Source organism: Ascaphus truei, chromosome 10, assembly GCF_040206685.1.
Source record: "Ascaphus truei isolate aAscTru1 chromosome 10, aAscTru1.hap1, whole genome shotgun sequence".
In the NCBI taxonomy this organism is placed as follows: domain Eukaryota; kingdom Metazoa; phylum Chordata; class Amphibia; order Anura; family Ascaphidae; genus Ascaphus; species Ascaphus truei.
In genome coordinates, this window is record NC_134492.1 from 28,630,118 (window position 1) to 28,649,185 (window position 19,068).

General features: G+C 42.9%; 1 protein-coding gene across 2 annotated transcripts in view; it reads right to left on the bottom strand.

Moving 5' to 3' along the window:
• Positions 1 to 4,052: 4,052 nt before the first annotated feature.
• Positions 4,053 to 19,068, bottom strand: part of TUT4 (terminal uridylyl transferase 4) — a 43,920-nt gene continuing 28,904 nt past the window's right edge. For both annotated transcript variants that reach the window (XM_075616343.1, XM_075616344.1), the window contains 12 exons: positions 15,725 to 15,814; positions 15,064 to 15,177; positions 14,472 to 14,549; positions 14,058 to 14,235; positions 13,856 to 13,903; positions 13,683 to 13,765; positions 11,515 to 11,630; positions 10,361 to 10,521; positions 10,079 to 10,179; positions 8,953 to 9,448; positions 8,044 to 8,214; positions 4,053 to 4,793 (listed from right to left, as the gene is read on the bottom strand). In XM_075616343.1, the coding sequence (XP_075472458.1) occupies positions 4,702 to 4,793; positions 8,044 to 8,214; positions 8,953 to 9,448; positions 10,079 to 10,179; positions 10,361 to 10,521; positions 11,515 to 11,630; positions 13,683 to 13,765; positions 13,856 to 13,903; positions 14,058 to 14,235; positions 14,472 to 14,549; positions 15,064 to 15,177; positions 15,725 to 15,814 (1,728 nt within the window). In that variant the 3' untranslated portion in view covers positions 4,053 to 4,701. The remainder of the gene's footprint in view (positions 4,794 to 8,043; positions 8,215 to 8,952; positions 9,449 to 10,078; positions 10,180 to 10,360; positions 10,522 to 11,514; positions 11,631 to 13,682; positions 13,766 to 13,855; positions 13,904 to 14,057; positions 14,236 to 14,471; positions 14,550 to 15,063; positions 15,178 to 15,724; positions 15,815 to 19,068) is intronic.

Sequence of the window (19,068 nt, forward strand, 5' to 3'; positions counted from 1 at the left end):
CATAGCAGTTTTGTGACACGGCTGCTAGCGGTGAAATTGTTCAACTGGTTTCATACTTTAAAAAGCTGTTCGGAGCTAATATTTTATGTCATGATGATAGTGTATACCCAGGAGATACTTGGCAACCAGGCCACGCTCAATGACGTTCTCCTGGTAAAATAATTTTATAAAGGGGCATTCATATATTTAAATAGCTAATGCAAATCTTTTCGAGCCGTGGACACGAACATTCTCTTTATCCCGATTTAAAAAAAAAAAAAATATGTAATACATTTTACCCAATTAGTACCGTTTTACTTGGCCAGTTTGGAAACACTTGTCTGGTGAGTGACTACCAATAAACTGCATTATAGCTCTAACCTGAACAGTGAAACCGTGTGAAGCGGTCAGCAGGAGTGTGAGGGGCACATCTATTCTTGTCCCAACTACTAATGCTAGGCCTGTAGCGTATACATGATACGGGCAGGGCAGTGCGCATTGGACTTGACCAAAAACAAATTACCGCTGCAGTCACATGGGGGAAGCGAATAGACTGGAAATTATGATTTTCACGGACCTGGTATCGCAAACCAGTTAATACGGACATTTTCATTTGTAGTAAGTGCAAAGTGATCTTAAAGCCACAGAGCAAGCAATATCCTACATGTTGTTTTTTTTTTTTTTTTTTAAATCAGTTCTGTACTATGAGAAAATACGTGTAGCATTTAAAACAAATTTTTTTTTAATGTATTATGTAACAACCTTTTTTATTTCTATAGCAACCATTTACAAAGTCACACCACTTTCCTCTTCTGAAACAGGCTCTGGCACACACCTTTTTGAGCCCTACCCTCTAGCAGTGCACCAATTCTATCTAGTGAAAGCCTGGTCACATGATCTTCCCCACAGAACTATGCATCTTTGGTCCTCTTCTACTGCACTGACAGCCATTTAGTGAACCCCTGAGCCAAATCTTTGCTAATCGATCAGCAACTTAGCTAATTGCTTATTGTGTGGATTGTATTGAGGCACCTATTAAAGGGGGGGGGAGAGAAACCGCAGCTTGGCTCCTGCTATAATGAGAACAGGACAGCTCTGTAGAGACAGACATGGCTGCACACGCACTTTTTGCTTCTGGTACACTGCGTTCTAGCAGACCATGTGGCGGGGAGTATTAAGGGCACATATCCTGGCACCTGTGTACAGATACACTGGCAGTCTGGCACCCCTGCCATTTCACCGTTACACAGACTGAGGTAGGATCGTGGTGGGATGAAGATATGCAGAGTGTACAAAGGGTATTTTCCAAGCAGCGGGAGCTTCACACTGATATAGTTTATTGGGCAGTGCCCACCAAGCATTAGTAAACCCAGCCTCCAATTATCTTTGGGACCCACCAGCAGGGATATGGATGAGGAAAATCCCATGGCATATGAAAAGCCTGCACAATCTGGGAAGGCGATCTAGGACATTTGGCCACGACCGGCGGCGCTCCGCCACCATACATGTCACCGCCAGGACAACTCACCGGTGGGACACCTGCCCGCAGTGCGCTCTGACACGCCATCTTTAAATGTCCCGCACCGGACATTTAAAGATGGAGTGGGCGGTCTAGGACTTGGAGCGGTCCTGCACGGGACATTTAAAGATGGCTTGTCGGAGTTGGCACAGGAGTGAGTGGTGGGACATTGCCATTTAAAGATGTCAGAATGTGTGTGGCATATGGCGAGATGCTCTGCTGGCAGGTGTCCCAGCAGCAAAATGTATAGCAGCAAAGCAGTCACAGCTAAACATCCCATCCCGCTGCAACCATTAGTAGTTAGGGTAATGGATCTATAAATTGAAATCTGAGTCAACATTTTAAAGGGTGGCTCCTGCATGCTAATCTGCACCAGAGCACCAAGTATCTCTTTACTAATATTCCTCAGGCATAAAAGCCCCAACAGTGTCACCCCACAGACCTCAAGAATACTTTTGCAAATGGAGAAGGCGTCAAAACCAGGTCATGTTTCATAATGGGTTATTTTAATTATCCAGACAGACCGGAGCAATGAGATTAGCATTACAGCCAAACCAAACAGGTTTTTGGAGATGCTAAAAGACAATAACATGACCTAAATTATTGAGGCACCAACAAGGGAAGTGGCATTGCTGGATTTGGTAATATCAAACAATGTAGAAGTAATAACAAATATTCAAGGCCGGGAACATTTGGGAAGCAGTGATCATCACATGGTCTCATTTGGAATAAATCATCAAAAATCATATGGGTTCCACAGAGACTAGGAGCAATCTGAGCAATAACCTACACGTGTTTTTTATTTAATGTATAAATCAGTTCCGAATTACTTCCTGCATTTTTTTTATTCACCGCCGTGCCATTTTTAAAGAGACAGTCCAAGCAGCACTTAAAATAAATAATGTTTTCTTTTAATATATGCAGCCGAATCGATCAGCAAAGATCCTGCTTCCCAGGGTTCAATAAATGGCCGCCTTTCAATTTCAGTCTGTTAGGCTGCAATTATAGTGCCGGCGACGCTACCGTCGCGTCAAAACAAATGCATGATGGAAGGGAAGAAAACATAATTATGCCCCTTTACAAAGCACTAGTAAGACCACACCTTGAAAATGGAGTACGATTTTGGGCACCACTCCTTAGAAAAGACATTATGGAAATAAGAGCCAGAGTTCACAGAAGAGCCACCAAATTAATAAAGGGAATGGACAGTCTAATTTATGAGGAGAGGCTAGCTAAATTAGATTTGTTTACATTAGAAAAGAGGCATCTAAGAGGGGGATATGATAACTGTATACAAATATATTCGGGGACAGTACAGGGAGCTTTCAAAAGAACTATTCATCCCAAGGGCAGTACAAAGGACTCGGGGCCATCCCTTAAGGTTGGAGGAAAGTAGATTTCACCAGCAAAAAGGAAAGGGTTCTTTACAGAAAGGAAAAAAGAGAGATCCAGCGCTACACGGATTTCAATATAATGAATTTATTGTGCCACACGACGTTTCGACCAACAGGTCTTTTTCAAGTGACAAAACTTTTGTCACTTGAAAAAGACCTGTTGGTCGAAACGTCGTGTGGCACAATAAATTCATTATCTTGAAATCCGTGTAGCGCTGGATCTCTCTTTTTTCCTCAGTGTACTTTGGAAATTCCTGGCAGGTACTTCCTTGAACCAGCAGCACCGGTAAACTGTATGTATTTGTTTATATATTGTGGTGTGCAGCCTTAACCCCCCTTTACATTGATATTCTTTACAGAAAGGGCAGTTAAAATATAGAATTCATTACCCATGGAGACTGTGATGGCAGATACAATAGATTTGTTCAAAAAAAAGGTTGGACATCTTTTTAGAAAGGAAAGGTATACAGGGGTATACAACATAAGTAAACATGGAAAGGATGTTGATCCAGGAAATAATCCGATTGCCAATTCTTGGAGTCAGGAAGGAATTTATTTTGCCCCTTATGAGATTTCATTGAATGATATGTCACTGGGGTTTTGTGTTTGCCTTCCCCTGGATCAATAAGGAAGTATAGATATAGGATAAAGTATCTGTTGTCTAAATGTAGCATAGGTTGAACTTGATGGACGCATGTCTTTTTTCAACCTCATCTACTATGTAACTATGATTACACATGTCATAGTGTTCGGTTTTGGAGAAACCTTGATGTAAAAACACTTTTTTTGCGCTGGGATTGGGTTTATTTTCTTTAAGATGCTGAATTCAAATGTAGGAATCCCTACATCATTGCCCTCCTCTCTATAACATCCTCCCCCTCTCTAACATCCCCGACCCCATGCAGAATGTCTTGTAAATCGTTACACATTTTCACAAGAGTTAGGAGAATGGACAGTCTGAGTAAGCCCAGCGATTACTATCTGATGTCAGTTTCTAGGTCAGTCTCTGTTATGTAATATTTGTCATATTTGCAGTCGGGTGTCCTGGCCTAAACTTACAATCAAATAACGGTTAGAAAATGGACCAAATACAGCACCAAACGGAATTAATCACTAAAGTTATGCAATGCCAATAAATAACAATGATAGGAGTTACAAGATTTTAATGGTATTCTCAGTTTTATTAAAAATGAAGAAACCATTTATCCAAATATGTTACAATTTGCAGCTTGAAATTTTATTTAAAAAAAAGTTCTTTACATTTCACGGGACAGAGAATCTGTGATAAAATGGCCTTTTAGTACCAAAACAAATTACTTTTTCTTTTAAAAGAGTTTTGGCACCTGCTTCGGACCCAAATAATAAAAGTGACATTTAAAAAAATTACATTCCTTTCTTTTTAAATTCTCTTTTTAACTAAAATATATACATTTACAGAGCTCGAAGCAGCCAATGTATGAACAGAGCTAATAGAAAATAAAGAACTTAATTTTATTTAAAAAATGTTTTTGTTTGTTTGTTTTTTTTAATACAGGTTTATTGGGATAAAACGCAAGGCTCCCCTTAAAATGGGGTCATGAAATAAAAGAAATTAGCATCACTCGGAGGAGCGATTTCAGTAAAAACTAAAGCTCGTCTATTTACAAATTATACAGGTTAAAATCTCTCAAATTCCCGAGAGGCAAACATCCTGTTTGTATGTTACAGAGCTGCACGGTCGGCCCTTGGGCTGCAAACCCATTAAATACTCGAATATTCAAACACTCTGCTGTGAATCAGAACCGGATGGGGGGGTCTGATCTGTTGGATTCACTTCTTTTGCTGGATGAAGTTGGTGTTTAGGTGAGGGTGCCCTTGAGATAAGACTGGGAAGCGTGGTCCGTTCTGAATCAGTGAGCCAGCTGAAAGACAAACAGTGAGAGGAGATGGATTCAAGTGTAGAAGCCTGCTCAGAAAATGCCACTTTATTTGACAGGCTCTTCTACCATTTAATAAAACAACCTGAGAGTTCTCTAGAGACAGAATTTATACATGTGCTCTCCCAAGCCTTAATATTTATACTTAAAGAACACACACCAGGATTGGTCCTAAGATTGTGTGTATATAGATAGATATCTATATATAGATCATGATACAATGACGATATTCAGTATTTTAATAAACTGGCACACAAACAGCTGATTTGAATTGCAAGTGTGCCTTAAAAATACAAAGAATTGTTTATATGGTGGGTCCAGAAAGTTGTGTGTGTACAGAAAGAGTTCTCTCAAAACAACCCTTTCTGGGATGATGGGGGGATTGAAATATGACTTCTTCTGGCAGCACAAATAGACATTCTAATGCATCTTGAAAGACATTCTCTCTGGTGTTCTGCAGAATACCAGCGGGTGTAGCCAGGACGATAGTCCAAAAGTTTGTGCAAGTTTACTAAATATAAAATATCACTGGTCTAACAACGAATCATGAGAATTACAGATGAATCTTTGTACTATAAATACAGATACCACTTGTGGAGCATTTGCATGTCTCAGACAGATCTGTAACCCTGTTTTTCCCCATTGTCCCTTAGCAAACAGTGTTTCCACTGTTAATGACATGCAAATGAGCATAGTGTGTCACTCTTCACTGCTTATCCATTTTACCATGGAGCGCTATAGTCTCATGCCTGCTGTATTACACAGGTTTTCTGCACAGCCTGGGTTAAAGAAGTGCATAGCCAATACCATAACTTTTTTAGATAAATCTTTGTAACAGTTGCAATTAGCCGATTAAATTAATACCAAGAATGACAGGTTGGTCTATGTTATATGGAAGAAGCAGTTATCCAGCCACACGGGCTCAATCAAAAGGTGATTTATTTAAACACAAAAACATCCAACGTTTAGACTGCCACGCAGTCCTTGTCAAGGAGGGGGCCCGTGTGTCGGGATAACTGCTTCTTCCTTCGAGACTTGCTGGGGTACTACAGGATTCTCCCCATTTCCACGAACACCGGCAGTTTACCTTCTAGTTGATTATTGATGAGATGTGTGCCTGCAATACTCTTCGTTCTACCTGGTCTACGTTCTATCTCGGATATCTGTTTCCTCATTCAAAATTCAAAGTTGTGTGGGCATATTTGATATCTACGCGTGTATGATAATTATACAAAACACCACAGTGAAGATGGCGCGCTTCAAAATATGATATAAAATGAAGTTATGACGTATTTCATATATTCAGGCAGCTTTCAATTGAAAAGAAAAACATTGTTTCTTCTCTAGCCATAAAAATGCCCCTGGCTGCAGATTGATGAAAGGACGCACCCAAAAGGTGGGCTTATGTTGTTTTCAATTAAAGAAGTTTTAGGATTAAAAAAAAAGGAATGTATTTAGAAGATGAATTTATATTTCAACTAAGGTTGGGACACATGAAATCTCATTCTCAACTCAAGACCCAATCAGGAATCTGATAAATGTTATGCGTTATATTTTCTTGGTTTACCCTTTTATTTTTAAGAAACTGTTCTTCATTTATTGTACTGTATGTTTTTGTAATCTCTCTGTAACCTAAGGACTATACTATTTTGTATATTAAATGTAATAAATATGTCTTTGGGCCCTTTTTGAACTTTGCACACTTTGTAGAGAGTAATTACATTTTTGGACACATTTTGCTACAACAGATTTTTGTGCGTTAAGTGCATATTTATTTTAGTAAACAGGGTTCAAAGAATCTGCAAGTGAATCTTGATATCTCTTTGGTGGTGGCAGCGATTGAAGATATATTTGTGACAAGTTGAAGGGAGATATTATTAATTTGAGGGACCTTGCGGGGGTGAAAATGAGATCAGCTGGATCCTTGTCACATATACACGTCACGTGCTCACAGGTGCGCCGTTCGTGACAATATATACACATAACTTTTTTTATACAGATCATTAGTAAGATCGGTTTATACCACCTGAGACCTGGCTGAGGTTTTTTTGCTTCTGTTCTAAGGGTGATAAATAGGAAGCACTAAACCTTACACAGATGATCAACCTGTATTCAAATGTCTAGTGTCTTATTAACACTGCAGATGATGCATATAAAGAGTCCAAAGTCTCCCAACTGCTTTATGTACAGAATGTCATAATACAAATAAATATAAATCATTCATAAAGCCCTAGTTCCACTAAGCCAGTGGTTCACAACTCCAGTTCTCAAGAACCAACAGGTCCGGTATTAAGGATACCCCTGCTTCAGCACAGGGGGCTGACTGAACCCCCTGTGCTCACGCGGAAATATCCTTAAAACATGGCCTGTTGGAGGTTCTTGAGAACTGGAGTTGGGAACCCCTGATCTAAGCTATATATACTGTAGTTTCTATCAAGTGAAAGCACTCGGCCTTCTCTAGCAGGGCTCTTGGCTGGATGATAACGCAGGGTATATTTTATAGCTTTAAATATTCAGGTCCAATATTTTAATCAGCAAGAAGCACTATAAAAAATGGCATGCAATATGCATTATCTGCTACGGTCCCAATGGGCTAGTTAGGGGCTCAGATCTCAGTCCGGAGAGAATGCAGGTGCAGTGCCACTGTTTCCACTTAGCAGCAGAAAGAGACAGGGGGTGATGTCACTTTAGAGATCATTGGCGAGTACGGGGTTCAGTTCTGGAGACCATATAATGTGTGGGATCACCGTGAAAAGGAAGTTTAACCCTTTGAGTGCCAGAGGGACCACGGCCTCTGCGGCACTTGGGATCACGTGACCATTTCTCCCTGATGATGAAACGGAAGGGGAGGGGTCATACCCTACCTCCATCTGCCCAGATCGCTACAGAGCTCAGGATGCGATGTCGCCTAGCACAAGCAGCGGGGGAGGGGGGACATGCGTAGCTACCTCATGGGGAACGCAGGGTGTCAGAACCCATGCCATAGGGCACGCAAAGGGTTAAGCAGCATTCTGATCTACTCACTGGGAGAAAAAAAAAATATGTCCTTTCTATTTACCATTCCAAAGTCATTTTGCTGCAGATTCGTAGTAATCCCACAATTTTACATTCTGTTCTTAAATCTTTAACATCCCCCCCACCCCCCCAAGCTGCCAGAGAGGATGACAACACATTTTACAGCAGTGCTTTGTGGGTCACTGGCAGGAAATGGTTTATCCCGCGCAGCCGACGGTACCTGGAGGGTAGAAGGGCTTGGAATGGAATCCGCCGGGTGCCTGCTGCAGGAAATTCTGGGGCAAGTTGTAAGGCCACGATGCTGGGAGCAGGGGGAAGTGCGGAGGGGTGCGGCGCTCCCAGGGAGTAGAGGGAGGGGTCAGTTTTCCAAACTGTCCTTGGAAACCTTGATCTAGTAAAGAGGGGAAAAAAGCAGTAAGTAAGCAGGACTGGGATGGAAAGAACATGTGATATACACAAACTGATCCAGCATGACACCACGCATACCTTATATAAACTGTCAGATTGCCCAGATCCCTTATTGTAAAACCTCTGTCTATCCCAAACACTTCCAATTCCTTTACTGTATTTGCCTCCATCAGCACTGCTGGGAGCCTGTTTCATGCATCCACTGCCCATTGTATTGAAGTATTTTGTATGCCAGCCCCTTTGTGAGTTCTCTGCCACATTAGTTAGACAGCAAATGCTTTGCAATATGTCCTTCTTGAAGTAAAGGGTTATAGAGGAAGAAGGTTGACACACACACACACACACACACACACACACACACACACACACACACACACACACACACACACACACACACACGCTCTATGCCGTTCATCATTCCTACTTTAAGGAAGAACATTCACGTTTCTAAACCATTCTGCATTACTTACTACTTTCTATGACTCAGATACTCAAACATATAGGGAAATCCCCTTATCTGCTATGTATCAAGCGATCTTTATATCTTCTTATATTCGGCATATCTATTCATCTCATTCTCCGTGTATCAAAGTGATTTCTATTATCTACCAATGACTATTTCTTCTGTGTACCTAGGTAACGTTGTCTCTGCTTGTACTCATTGTATCAGTGGTTTGTGCACGCACAGCAAAAGATTGCAAAAGTCACTGAATAGATTTACCTGCGTTTCCCACTGTGCCATTGCTCACCAGTGCGTTAGGAGTAAGAGAGTTGTGCCAGGGTCCCTCGTGGGTGGAGTTGGGGACCCCCAGGGACCTGACAGCAGGCTGAGCAAAGATGATACTGGGATCGTTCAGGTTGACAGCGCTCTGGTTAGAGGTGGAGGGGTTGCCGCCAGGCCTCACTGGGAAGGTAACACCGCCGGAGTGAGGGGGGTTTCCCAGGGAGGGGCGCAGCACAGGGCCGTGGATGGGCCATGAGCTGTTGGGGAGCGGGATCTGGGGGTGCATGGGGAGTAACCCAAGGTTGTGCCGGGCAGAGTAGTGAGAGGGGGGGGAGTGTGGGAAGGTAAACATGGGCCTCTGAACCTGGTGAGGATTCTGTGCTGGAGTCGGTTGCTGCTGACCGAGCTTTGTCTGTGGGGGCTGCGTCGGGTTTGTGGGATTTTGCGGGAACGGCTGAGGCTGCGGAGAGTAGGACGACTTGTGGGATTCCGACTGCAGAATGAGAAACAGCTGCATTGTTACAGAGAACCGGCAGATCGGAGCCATCTGATTACACGAACAGCAGAAATCCAAACCACGAGACATTTACCTCTCCATGCCAGCGAGGTATTTCCAATATAATGGGAGCAAATTCTGAGGCTGTCATTCTCCGTGTATCTAAAAATTGAGCAGGTCTAAGGAGCGTGCAACTTCCACGCTATTTGTAATTTACACGTATTTACCAAACATCAAACCCTTCACTGACCGAGAACCTGAAATTCGTTGCAAGCCTATATAAAGTCAGCGCACTGTCGGTCCTTCTTATTGGAACAATGTTATGTTAAAAAAAAACAAATCTGCTGTTTGGGATCTCCAACTTGTCTCCCTGGATTACTAATTTCTGATCATTAGCAGCAGTGCTATTCATCTCAAACAGAACTATACCGGGTTATATAACCCCAATCGCCTCTTTAAATGTTAGTGACTGCATCTCCCACCTCTTAGTTGTCGAGTTATAGTATTTGTGCCCTGAGGCACACACCTGACAGATGCTGCAGTGTTGGCCGTGTGTGTGATACGAGTATCTCAGGCCTCTTGCAAGTCAGATCAAGCAGCAAACAAAGAAGCTGTCGTAACACTCACCGACTCCGAGACCTGCCGAGTGCGAGCCGGATGCTCCAGCTGCTGCTGCAATGGGGTGAGGACCGGCTGGGGGTTGATCATGCTGCGTAAGAGCTGAGACACTGTAACGGACACACAAGCACAATCAGTAAAACAGCATTCCATGAAACTGCCCAGCACGCACTGTGTGTGTGTGTAAACATGCAAAGAAACCTGCACACACACAGCACAGCAGTGTCCTATATGTTTTGCTAGCGCCTTGATGATGTGAGAGGTTAGTGAATGTGCAGGCCTGTACGTTACCCAGGACGTTGTTGTTCTTCTGTCGGACTTGCTTGTTTTCAGTGCAGTCCCTGCGGACATGCCCCACGTCCCCGCAGGTGAAGCACCTCTTCTCTCTGGGGTCCCTTTCCTCTTCCTTTACATCCTTCTCATCATCTTTCTCGTTCTCTTTCTTCTTGAGCCTGGGGATAGAAAGGTGAACACTTTGCAGCATCCTTTTCCCCGTGCGCTATTAAAAGGTGCAATTCCAATGTTCCTTTCATTCTGGGTTCTGTGACTAGACCAGTGTTGATCTATTACAGTGTTAGCTCTCTCCTCCATCATTAAACATGAGTTTAGGGTTACACTAAATCCTGTTACTGGCCATATCAATATGTATTGTTTTCTGGTTCCTGTCCCATCTCTCTCCTCCCTGCAATATACTGCAGTGCTCGAGAACTTATACAGAGCTGTACAACAGAAAGGGACAGCACTCTGTACATGTACCAAAATACATGGTGTAGTTGCCTTGGCAACCACATGTACACTTCCTGGGAAGCCATGGTGTGGTTGTCAACTTGTCATAGTGACCATCAACAGCGCACATCCACGCCGTATGCGGACTTTACCCGCCCGTTTGGGCGGCGCTATTATCCGATGTCAGATGCAGGAGAGACCCAACCGTCATTCCTTGCACATTCCCCCCCCCCCCCCCCTTTATGTTCTTCCCGTTGTTTTCCCTTTCCCCACTCCCGTCCCCTCCCTCTCTCACACGCCATTAGGCATATATCTGTTTGTAGATTTTTACCCCTAGATGTATGTAATCTTGTAGCATTTGTCACTGTGTACATTTCATACTAGTGTTTCGTTACAATATAAATCTTTTTTTTTGACATATCTTTAGTGTTGAATATTATTTTGGCATTCATTTATCTTTCATTGAGTGCTGGGAACGCCCACCAATTTCCTGTATTAGTTTTGGGAAGGTATTGGGTCCTTCCCCTTGTTCCCGTGCACCTAACATACTTGCTCTTTATTTTAAGATTGTGGGTGCTGCCTATAACACCATACTTTTTTACATTAAGTGCAGTGATCAAAATCACTAGATAATATACCCTCAAAATAACACAACCCCTTTGCTTGTATCCAACCCTGATGGGGATAACCAGTATAGCCGCCTCCCTCGGGCCTCTCACCTTCTACGCTTGGGACAGTCCTTCATGTAGTGCCCTATCTTTCCACACACACGGCAGCACCTGTCGTTAGGAGCCAGCTCTCCGTCTGTCAGCACTTTGGAGTCAAAGAAGTATTCCTGTGAACACAAAGAATAATGTTCTCTCTGTTGCAGGAGGAGATTGCTAGGCTGCAGGCTGATATAGGTAGGATATCTGTATTAGCTTTCCCCACATGGGCACCACCTGAGAGACCACTGCTGCCTAGATACCTCCCAGGAGGAGGGTGGTCTGGATTACTGTGGGCTCTGGGAGGGTGAGGGATGTAGATCGCAGACACATCCTGCAAATTGTGATGCTGCACAACTCCTATGCTAAACTAGCAGGACAGAGCTGTACCACAGAGGCACCTACTGCAGTGGGGGAGGAGGGCTCTGGAATCAATAGAAAGGAAACAGGAAAATGGGACCCCAGGAAAGGAGTCACCTCCTCTTGGGGGATTCCATTATATGAGGTATAGATTTGGGAGCAGGTAGTGAGGGAAAGAGGAAGGTGCCTACTCGCAGCTACAGCTCAGAGACATATTCTGGGAATTGTTAAAGCAGCAAAACAGGAGGGAGAGGTAATGACCTGGCAAGGGATGAAGTTAGGGTAGAGCAGAAGGAATTTAGGAGTTAGGCAGGTAGCATCCTCAACAGACTTTCCTAATAAAAATAAGAGCAAGTGCTGTCGAGAAGAGAGGGAGAGTGCGTGAGTCACTTTGGGTAACTCTAGAAACTGAGACGGTTGTCATCTGTACTGGGGTGATCTAGACTTCCAGGGCAAGAGGACTAGTTGGTCAGGGGGTTACATAGTCACATAGTTGAAGAGGTTGAAAAAAAGACATATGTCTATAGAGTTCCACCTATGTTAAATTTAGGAAACCAAGATCCTCATGCCATATTTGTATTTACAATATTTTGATCCAGAGAAAGGCAAACAAAAAAAACCCCAGTGAAACATCATCATCCAATAAAGTCTCATAAGGGGAAAAATAATAATTTCTTCCTGACAGTAATGGCAATCAGATTTCTCCCTGGATCAACATCCTTCCCATGTTTAATAGAGGATATCACTCAGATTGCAATTAAATAAAAGAATTATGGGAGACTTAAGTCTATCAGACGGGCACTGGTGTGAGTCTGTTGCAGGTTCAGCCAAAAGCAGATATCTCCTGGATTCCTTGCAGGGGGCATCTCACTAACCCACCCGCAAGGAAGCAATACTAGACCCAATACTTACAAATGAGGACAGAGCATCAGATGTAATTGTGGGTTAGAGTATAGTACCAGTGGTTCCAGTGACCACCAATCAGTGTGGTTTATTACAAAGACAGAGGCAGAGTCATACACAAAAACGAACGGGTTACATCTTAGGAGGGCTGACTTTTCAGTACTGGGAAAATATTTAAGGGATTGTTTGGCAGGGGAGAGGTATCTGGGTGCAGTGCAGGAGCAGTTGGAGAAACTAAAATATGCAATACTAACAGCAACAGACCTTTGTGTCGGGCAGGTTAGTAATAGCACATGGATAAGAAAGCCGATATGGTTCTCTAGGGAGGCGACAGGTCTGGTTAAGGCTAAAGAGATGGCTTTTTGGACATATAGACACGCACAGAAGGTAGAGAACTCAATCAAGTTAAGCAGAATGAGGCAAAGAATTAGATGTGCAAAGGCCCAAGCAGAAGACAAAATAGCTCAGTCAGTAAAGGAGACAAACCCTTTATAGGTATATAAGTGAAAGGAGAAAAAACACAGCAATAGTCAGTCATGTTGAGGAAGACCAAGTATAGCAGAGCAATAATAATAATCATCAACTACTCAACCAGGCACTATTAGCAGGTCTAGTTCCAGATGACTGGAGAACAACTTGTAGAGGGAAAAACAGAGCTGGTAGCATTAAAAGCCTCTGCTGAAACTCCACAACATAACCCCCTGAGGGCCCTGATATTATGGCAGAGTGAAAAGATAGAGCCTGTGTGATGTGGAGAATAAGATCTCTAGTATTGATGAGGACTGATTGTTCGACAGCTGTCTGTAGTCTGTGCCACTAGGACTTTCACTAGGCACAATGTGCGTCAGGCCCTGCAGCAGCTCAGGGGACAGTCGAGAAGAGCAAACATTACAGGGAAAATACACACGCTGTTAACTCACCGCTTCCCACCCGTGCAGAGGGTAGTAGGGGGTCCCAAACAGTTTCCTCCCATTAATAAAAGCTTTCATGATAAAATTAGTCACTAGTAAGAAAAAGGAAAAACACAAAACTAATTACAAAACAGACGGATCTCGTGACAAGTTACAGCGAGCAGCGCGGGGAACATGCTTACTTTTTCTAGAGACTCCAGCACCGAGATTATGATTCAGGTCAAAAGGATCTAGACAGAAATATAGACGCAGCAATGTTATTAACGGTGTTTAATATGCTTTCTTCTGCAATCAATGTCATCAAAGATCTCGTAGCAGCGTAACAGTATAACAATGCAGAGTATGACCTTACACATCCATCTATATAACAAAAACTCAGTATACCTTCAATTGCGATGCATTTAGAAGTCCACTGCTTTTCAAATGTGGTTAGTAGCTTTTTCTGCCGAATACTGATAACATGTTCCTTAAAATCAAACTGTTCTGTGTAGAATCGGAGTAACCCCAGCCACAGCTCCCCAACAGTCTCTGTGTTCTTCCCCAGAGCAGGAAACCGGCCCCTCTGTGAGCAAAGAGCGGACGATTAATTTGCAGAAACATACAGATACCGGCTGAATTTGAGCTGCTGCCGAGAATGTATCTGGGAGACACGCAGTGAGCTATCCAAGCACCCAAAATAAACAGAAAGAAGCATGGAACACCGGCGCCTACTAACACTGGAAAGATTTGCAGTAGGATTGTGCAAGGCGGGCTTAGTTTGCTGAGATAATAGCTAAGGAAATATATAAGGGTACTCACCAGATCCTCCTTGTTATCAAAGAAAAAGGCATTCCAGCCATCTACCATCCTCTGCGGGATCTGGAGGCCATCGAATATCTGCATGTATCGGAAGAAAAGGAAATATGTTCCAGGCAACTTTAACTGCATGATTAGTTGTAATAAAAGGTTTTTCTTTTGTCAAAGTGATTTCTATGATACGGATTTCTAACTCAGCCCTGATTACTGCAATACTGGGATGCCTAAAGAACTCTCCCTTGGGTTAGGTGCGCGTCCACAGCTGGCAGTATGTAATGAATATTGCATGGTATGTGTTGACGTGCTGTTCAGAGCTGGGATTTGAGGTTTGACTGTGAGACAATGGTTGAGATACCTATATATTTTTTAAATTGTGAACAAAACATTAAGAAATGGTAGAAAATGAGTTACGTGGCCAAGTGCTTTCTCCTTGATGTGACTCCAGTACATGCTGCTAAATAGGACTGCACATCTGGAAATGTGCCGCCTGATGTTTCAGATCAGAGATCTGCTAAAGGCCTCTGGTAACGTCTTCCCTTTACAGTGTGATGTAGCATCCTCCCAGAGTTCCTCCCGTGTCCCCCTGCCCACGTACCTCCTGCAGCACCGGGATGACAGGCGGGTTTCTCTGCTGTAGAAAGTACAGCACCATGAGGATGTAAGCGTACGAGGATAAGCTTCCTCTGGACGCATCACCGATGTCACAGCGCTGGGGAGGAGTAATAGTAATAATAATATCCGTTTGACACGTGCCAAAGGAATCCTAAGCTATCAGCAACACTAACCTCTGAACCAACAGAAGAAACTGTGCAGCAATGTGCCCAGACCTTCCCTAACATGGAAAAGCGGCTTCATAGCAAATCATATAGCGCCCAAAGAAGGATAAAAACCCATGTGTCGCACACCGTGATGCACTTAATATATTAATGTGTGTTGTATATAACTCTGACAGTGGACGCAGTGCTGTACATAGAATAAGCAGGCACGAGTTCCTGTCCCGGAAGAGTTTACAATGTAATCCTGCGGTCTTAGGCACAGGGAGATAGTGACTTGCCCAACGAGACGTTGGGATTTGAACGGGGGTCTCCCGCTTTCAGAGCAGTGACATTATCACAAAACTACACTATTAACCCTGTCAAGAACGAATAACTTGTAAATAATGCTGGAATGCGCCTTCATATTACCGCACAGAACCCGCTGCGGTTCGCACGGCAGGCCATACCTGCACTAAAATAAAAATGCTAAAGAACATTTACCTTGGCAAAAAATTTGATGGTGTATCCCAGATATTTTACTCGTGGGTCAATGGCTGCGTAGGTGGCCAGCATCCTGGTGTTGTGCTGAGCCTGGAAATGAAGCAAATACAGAAAGAGACTCTGTTATAAGCACTGGGAGCGATAAAAGAAATGTTTATCAACAAGAGGTTTAATCGATGTCCTGACTATTGCTCCAATGTGAATCACCTGCAGAGTTACACACCCCATCATTCCAAGAAGTATATGCAATAGGAGACACCTGCAGAGTTACACACCCCATCATTCCAAGTATAATATGCCATGTGAGACACCTGCAGAGTTACACACCCCATCATTCCAAGTATAATATGCCATGTGAGACACCTGCACAAGTACACACCCCATCATTCCAAGAAGTATATTCAATGTAAGACACCTGCACAGGTACACACCCCATCATTCCAAGAAGTATATGCCATGTGAGACACCTGCACAAGTACACACCCCATCATTCCAAGAAGTATATGCAATGTGAGACACCTGCACAGGTACACACCCCATCATTCCAAGAAGTATATGCAATGTGAGACACCTGCACAGGTACACACCCCATCATTCCAAGAAGTATATGCAATGTGAGACACCTGCACAGGTACACACCCCATCATTCCAAGAAGTATATGCAATGTGAGACACCTGCACAGGTACACACCCCATCATTCCAAGAAGTATATGCAATGTGAGACACCTGCACAGGTACACACCCCATCATTCCAAGAAGTATATGCAATGTGAGACACCTGCACAGGTACACACCCCATCATTCCAAGAAGTATATGCAATGTGAGACACCTGCACAGGTACACACCCCATCATTCCAAGATGATATGTTCCAGGCCAATTATACTCCATTAGCAAAAACGATAGAAAATTATTTTAAAAGGTGGAATAAGAGTGTTATCTTGTGGATAGAGAGAATCAATTGTATTAAAATTAATATATTGCCGAAGCTTTTGTATTTGTTCCAGACTATCCCTGTGAAATGTTTCCAAGCAGTATATTGCTATGCTTCAAAGAAAAATTAATACATTTATTGGGGAATTTAAAAAACCAAGGACCAACACTAAAACATTGCAAAGACAAATCACAAAGTGGACTTGGGCTACCAAACATCAACAGATGCACTTACCAGAACTCCCTCCTACTGTCTCTGTACGTTCTCCCTACCTACCAATTAGACTGTAAGCTCCTCGGAGCAGGGACTCCTCTTCCTTAATGTCTAAAGCACTTATTCCCATGATCTGTTATTTATATTATCTGTTATTTATTGGATTACCACATGTATTACTGCTGTGAAGCGCTATGTACATTAATGGCGCTATATAAATAAAGACATACAATACAATACAATACAAATATTATCTCGCTACACAAGTGAATGCCCTTTTTAAATGGTTTCACTGTACTAAAAATAAACTCTGGGTGGAAATTGAAAATAATTATTGTAAAGAAATAGATGCAAATAAGGCTCCATAGCTTAGGAAGACATCAGCCTAGAGGTCTCTACGAGCATCCCACTACTGGCGCAGCACTAAGTGCTTGGGACGAAATTTCTAAAGATGCGAGAATCTCCACGTTTCCATCCCCTCTAACTAAAATATTTGGGAATCCAGATTTCCCCCCAGGGCTTGACTCTAGTGGGTGTAATTAGGCTGGGAGATCTGATGGATATGGGTAAGACCAGATGTTTTGAACACTATCAGGACCAGATCGAAAATAAAGAAATGGAAAGATGGCAATATATGCAAATTTTACATTATATGAATGGGAAAAAAAAAACAAATAATATTTTACGGGTGCCGAGTTTTTTTGAAACAGTGCTGGTCTCGCGGGATGCAGATGGTCACAACATATCGTACATCTATAGAGCATTACTAGAAATTAATATTGAAACTAAACCAGGGTTTGTACCAGCCTATGAAAAAGAACTAGGTAGGGTGTACTCTGAACTCGAATGGACGCAGATGTGAAGCAATGCCAGCTCTTCCTCGATATCAACGACTATACTAGAAAATGTATATAAGATAAGGAACAGATGGTATTACACACCACAAAAACTGAAAGAATGTTACCCAGGAACTTCCAATAAGTGCTGGAGAGATTGTGAGGAGGTGGGAACAATGCTTCATATCTGGTGGGAGTGTAAGATAATAGAGCGGTTTTGGGATATATTACAGCAGATTTTTAATATTACCAAGATCAGAATCCCAAAAGACCAGAGTATCACACTGCTAAACAGAGAAGGAGTCATGGGGCACAGAATTAGGAAATCTTTATTAATACACATGCTAAATGCAGCAAGATGTGCCATCCCTGCCAACTGGAGGCACCCACAATGGGAGTGGAGAGAAGGGGAGGTCATGAAAATGGAACAACTATCAAAGATAACCACTGACACTAGGTAAAAATGTGACCGCCATTGGCTGCCATGGTCAGAATTTACTGCTAATAGAACACTGTGAGAGGATCTGAAAGTGGACACATTTGCCATAGTGAGAATGATAAGGATAACCCGGACTACTATTTATGGGATTGACTTGTTTCTAGTTTTTATTTTATTTTTTCTTGTGTTTAATTACAATAATTTATTATTTATGTTTGTTTTATTATTACTAATGTTGTCAGTTGTGTTATTGTATACCCGGTACTCCAATACAGGGGTGCGCAAACTGGGGGGGCGGGGCAGTTATAGAGGTCCCACGCTCTCCCCCCAGGCATTTAAATTAAATGCCGGGGGACCGCGTGAGGCCTCTGTAACACACTTATCTTCCAGCGATGCCTCGTCATGGTTACCCGGCGTCAAATGACGCTGCGGAGTCACGTGACGTCGCGTTACCCCATCATTCCAAGAAGTATATGCAATGTGAGACACCTGCAGAGTTACATACCCCATCATTCCAAGAAGTATATGCAATGTGAGACACCTGCAGAGTTACATACCCCATCATTCCACGAAGTATATGCAATGTGAGACACCTGCAGAGTTACACACCCCATCATTCCAAGAAGTATATGCAATGTGAGACACCTGCAGAGTTACACACCCTTTCATTCCAAGAAGTATATGCAATGTGAGACACCTGCAGAGTTACACACCCCATCATTCCAAGAAGTATATGCAATATGAGACACCTGCAGAGTTACACACCCCATCATTCCAAGAAGTATATGCCATGTGAGACACCTGCAGAGTTACACACCTCATCATTCCAAGAAGTATATGCCATGTGAGACACCTGCAGAGTTACACACCCCATCATTCCAAGAAGTATATGCAATGTGAGACACCTGCAGAGTTACACACC